The sequence below is a fragment of the Rhinopithecus bieti genome, unplaced genomic scaffold (genome assembly GCF_001698545.2).
Source record: "Rhinopithecus bieti isolate Rb0 unplaced genomic scaffold, ASM169854v2 scaffold_12189, whole genome shotgun sequence".
Classification (NCBI taxonomy): Eukaryota; Metazoa; Chordata; class Mammalia; order Primates; family Cercopithecidae; genus Rhinopithecus; species Rhinopithecus bieti.
The window spans coordinates 307,853-313,463 of NW_016807086.1; the positions used below are offsets into that span (position 1 = coordinate 307,853).

Genomic DNA, 5,611 nt, shown 5'->3' on the forward strand with positions numbered 1-5,611 from the left:
AAAAAAAAAAAAAAAAAAGAAGAAGAGACAAAATTACGGACACAGGACACCAAAAGGTTTTAGAGACATAAATAAATTCTTGAAATTATTGCTCTCGAGGCTGAGTGACTCACAATGAATAGATAATGCAGTTACTTCAATATAAATGTCAAACCACTTGACAGGTCCAAACCCAGAATATGACTAAGGCAGAAACAAGTCTGTACGATTGCCAAAGGACCTTGATAAAAACAAATACAATTAGATTTCCTCTTCTAGGATGAGAAACTCATCTCTTTACTATTCTCCACTAAGGGCCCTAGAAAAATTCACATTGGTTGGTATAATGCCATACTCTACTGAAGAGCTGGACCTAATACAATAATGGCTCCTAACAAATATTGGCCTGAATGCCAGACACACGGTTGAGTAGAAAAATAAAACACCGAGGAGGTGAACTTACGGTTTAGTAAACACAGAATACTAAAAAAAAACAAGGTAGAAGAACTGAAAAATATATTGACTATGAAATGATATCAGTAAAAGAGACACACTAAGGCCTTTAGGGGGCAGGAGAAGACTATATATAACCAAATGTCTTAAACTACCACGCTATACGGCCTTCCTTAGATGCATATATATATACTAAAAAGACATCTTAAGAAAATATGTTTGTTGTCTTTATGCACAAATATTTTAATTACAGGATAAGATAATGTTAAATTTAAATGTAAAATTAATACAAATAAAAGCGACAAGTAATTTCTACAAATCTTTGTTTCCATATTCTAAGCTGGTCATCAGTTTTCTTTTTTCTTTAAAAACACCAATCCGTTTTGAACATTTTGTTGTAAAATTTACATTATTCAGTTTAGATATAAGAAGAATGACACTGAAATAATGTGGGGCCTTGCTGAAAGCAAAGATGAAAAATCAGCAGGAAAAACACAGATGAATATTCAGTTCAAGCTACCCTCCTTCACAAAACCCCTGCATAACAGTTATCACCATTTGAAAATCCTCCTGCTTTAACTTAATTGGCTGCAAAATGTGAATGATGAAAAATATTCTAGGATATCATTTTTTACAGTCTGTACAGAAATGACTCATTAAAAATAAGATTGAGTTTGTAGTTATATACAGGAAATGAAAAAAGAATGAAAAAATCCAGGCAATCACAATTGAACATTTGTATTTCTTTATCAATAAGCTTTCAGAAATGACTGGCTCACAAAGACATTATGCACCTGAAGGAAAACGACGAATATTTAAAACCAGCAAACTCAATTCAAAAATAAACTCTCATACACGAACCTAAATAGGTTTAATACATACATACATAAACAAATACATATTATGAAAAGGCTTTTATCTCTACTAATAAGGGGTGCTTACATTTTAGGAGACTTTTTATCCTTACTTTTTCATTAATATGAAATAAAGGCATCTTTCCTTACAGATTTTAAACATAAAATGTTATCTACCTCTGCAGGATTCATCAAAAAACTGGATAATTTATCAAAACCCATTTAGCATAAACACACTCACCCCCATGCTGTAGTAGCAGCTTGCCAATTTCTACATGTCCGTTTGACAGTGCATCATGCAAAGGAGTCACCCCGTCCACTTGAGTGAGCAGATCTACCTCTGGACAACGTTGCAAAATTTCCTGGACACACACTGTGTTGCCATAGTTACAGGCTTCATGCAAAGGCGTCCAGCCAGCATTGTCTAAATTAGAAATCAAGGCAAGTTTTAAAACGGCAGAAGTAGGACTTTTGGTAGGAAAGTACTGATGTTCTACTTTTCTCATCAGTGTGACTTTCTAGGTGCTTCATATACAAAAAGAACGCTGTGATAAAAATGTCTAGGGTGTAATCATATTTCTACCTTAAAAATTTTAAATAAAAACAATTTTAAAATATTAATATTGGGTATTATCAAAATATGAACACAAAAATGTTTTTATACTACTAGTTACAAATCAATGTATGATAAATTTCTTGGCTTTGCTAAGAAATTTTTCTTATACTTTTAAGATATCTTAGGTAAATTTACTTAAATAATTTTTCTTAATGTGATATAAAACTGTTTAATATCACAAATATTAAGACATTGGACTAGACCACAAAGATTTAAAACTTACCTTTAACATTGATGTCTATTCCTGGCAAAGAGAGAAGAAGAATCAATTTCTCCACTTGGTTATTTATGCAAGCTCTATGCAGGGCTGTTTCTCCTGTCATAAAAAATTAATAGATTATTCCAGAGAAGACAAGATACCAACTAAAGAAAATAATCAAAGGGCATGAACTAGGAGATCTGGCCCCATGCCAGAAAATTATTTATTGAGTTTTCCTTTTGACTGGTTTAAACATCTTCTGCATTAAAAAAGGGGGGAGAAGGGGAAGGACCCCCACCAATCCATACTGCTTCTGTTCTATCAGCAATTCAGCAATGAAATTCTACCGCAAAAGGTTTAACACAGGCATTGTCTCCCCTAGTTCAAGGTTTAAAGCTTCAATCCTGCTATAAAACCCCTAAATGATCAGAGAACACCGAAAATACTGGGTTTTGCAGCAATAAAAGTTTAGAGTGCAATTGCCCTCTCTTAAATTTATTCATGAACCTACGTTAAATGTATGGCTCTTTTTTATACAGCATTTATAGCTTAATTCAAATGAATGTTTCTGGCTAAGCATGAGTGCCTCTACACACTCAAGTATAATTCAGAACTTCAAATCCATTAACAGATGGTTTGCTGCTTCTCAATAGGCTGTCTGGCTTGGCTACAACAGCACAGAGAGGGAGAAATGGAGGAATCTTAATATAAACACACCACACACACACACACACACACACACACACACACACACACACACGGACGTAAAAAAAAAAATCCCTAGTACCATTTAAAGCTGAACAAGAGTAACAAATAGAAAGACAAGGTTTTTTCTAAGAGAGATGCAATTAATGCCTTCTGGCTAAAATTGTCTATATCCATCACTGTTATAACCAAGGCTAATAGGATATAAGTGATTATTTAAGGGGAATTTTTAAAAAATTACTATAAATGACTGCTCAGGAAACAAAATGAAATACTGAATCAAATTTGTTATTGCTATAAAATACTAAGCACATTTTACAGTGTTCAGTTGTACAGATTATCTCTGTAACTTCTACAAAACATTTTTTACATGCATAAAAGCTTTTGAAGTTTTTCTCTACTATATCTCAATTCTCTTCCTCTCTCCCAGTTCCTTCTGCTGTTCTGCCTAAAATCATTCATATTCATTTTACTTTTGAAACAATAAAACAAAGAAAAGAACGCTGATTTGTGAAATTAATATCTGAGTTATCATCTAATACAATTTTCATATTCCAAGCCAAATGGACAGTTATTCTGAATCTATAATATGCAATTATGAACTTATATCATGTTGAAATATAAGCACTTCACTGTCACTATTTCCATGGGTGTCATAATGTTAATATTTGTATTAAAAACAAGATATAACTCATAAATAACAATAACAACAAAAAAGACTCAGCAATTTACTTTGGCCAGGTAAAGACTTCCGGAAGATTCATTTGCAAGTTAAGAGGTGTCTAAGTAAAAGACGTGCCAAAGTGAATTATTACGCTATTCTTGTTATTTCATCCTTTAGGTACTTAGGTTCCAGTATAGTTAGAACCAAAAGCCAAACACATTTCATAGTCTGGGCTCAATGCCTGGAAGAAAAGAGCCCATATGCTTAACACAGCTATGTAACATAGCCTACTCTTCATTCTTTGTTCACAAAATGTCTAGGACTGAAAGAGATGAAGACTGAATTATACTTTCAAATCAGAAGACACTGATCCTAAGCAGCACAGGTTGAGATGGAATAGAAAAGTAAGGCGGGCAAGTCTGGAATGAGCTCAATGAATGCTACACTGTGTTTCATATCTGTAACAGCAGGGAGAGGGAAAAAAGGAAGGAATACTCTATTATACTGGGTATTAAACAATCACTTTCTTTGCATAAATGACAGTTGAAGAAAATAATACGTTATCCAAGAAGGTACTTCCTGGACCTAGTCCAATATTTAAGTTCAAGTATTCATCAGGGCAAATGTGTGAAACCTGCAAGTTCTGACTATAACCACGAAAAGTTCTTAGCATAAATTAATTTAGATACTTGGAATACCTTTTAGATTAGTCTTGTGAAAATTCATCTTTTTAACTACAGAGGGGCAATTCTCCTTGGAACAGGACAATTCTCCTTCTGACTTCTTTTTCAATTTTTTTAATGATGAGGAACATTTAGCAAGGTTCAAGTCTCTGAAAGGAAAAGTAAGAAATAAGGAAAGCTTGTTTTTCAGCAAGGCGTGCCAGCATACATTAGATGGTATTTTTTAAAAGTCTAGCCTCCTTTTAATTTAAACCCCTTTGCTCATTCAATCTTTACTGCTTTCTAATTTTAAAATTTATTTCAACTGTGTAGAAACAAATTTCAGTGCACTAATTTTCTTTTATTAGTCTTACCCCCCCCCCAACTGCTCACTAAATTTATAAATATAAAATGTTAAATAAAGAGCAAAAGACCAGTTAAACCATATATTGGCAGAGAGAATAAAGCAGAAAGCTAAGATCAAGCAGGCCTCTGCTCCCCATTCTTACTTTCATATTCTGATTCTATTCTCTTCTTCCTCTCACAGAACTTTACTGAGTTTTATACGACATACACTTTTATACACCCTATACTTTTAGAGGAGGTTTCTCATTTTGGGAAAACTACTATTACGATACAGAATATCTCATATGACCATGCATTCTGAAATCCCATCTATATTATGGCAAAGTAGTAATTCACATCATAGAGCAAAAATTGTGTGAAACTGTATTTCATCAACAATTCATCAATAATTTGATGAGCAGTTTTATTTCTTTTGGGAAGCAGAAAGAAAGCATGTACCTTGAATTACAGAAACAGAAAGTGTTGATCAAATAGATCTAAAATTGAGTTTTGATCTAATCAATATAATTCAGACAGTATCACAGATAACCATAAAGTTCAAGAAATGCATCAGAAAGAGAGCTGTACTCCAAAACAAAGCACAGCTGGGATATCAGCATCACTTACGGTAACTCCGGCAGCCCTTCAACTTGTTTTTGTTTAGTACCATTCAACATTAGTAAGGCTCTCTGAGAGTCAAAACAAGGCCGCTGTCCTATTTTCTTTGATATCTGAATCTTTCCAGACCCAAGCACACCAGTTTTCCCCAAGGCTGGTAAATAGGAATATACCTGTTGAAAAATAATATTGCATTATTTTCTCAACTACAAAAACAGCAGTCAAGAGAAATTATTTGATTCATTTCATTATTACATTTGGTTATATTTTCCTGGTTGCATCACTATGGCTGCCACTCTATCTTGGTTGAACATAATAAAATATTAAGAAAGCTAGCTTTGTGTCACAGTCAATATCATGTGAACTAACAGAAAATACCTTCTTAAAATAATTTTTTTCTAATTCAATTTTGATCCTCATTTAAGAAAGCTCTTTTGATTAGTCTTATGCCCAATGTGTATGATTCATCTGCATATTTTATATGTATGATTTACATACAACTGGTATTTCTTTTTT

The 5,611-nt window shown here is 33.2% G+C and overlaps 1 protein-coding gene across 1 annotated transcript in view; it reads right to left on the minus strand.

Annotated features, from left to right (window-relative positions):
- SLF1 (SMC5/6 complex localization factor 1) overlaps positions 1-5,611 on the minus strand; it is an 85,454-nt gene that overhangs the window by 6,600 nt on the left and 73,243 nt on the right. Inside the window, 4 exon segments of the mRNA XM_017880121.1 lie at positions 1,528-1,710; positions 2,126-2,218; positions 4,169-4,302; positions 5,105-5,268. Of these exon segments, the coding sequence (XP_017735610.1) occupies positions 1,528-1,710; positions 2,126-2,218; positions 4,169-4,302; positions 5,105-5,268 (574 nt within the window).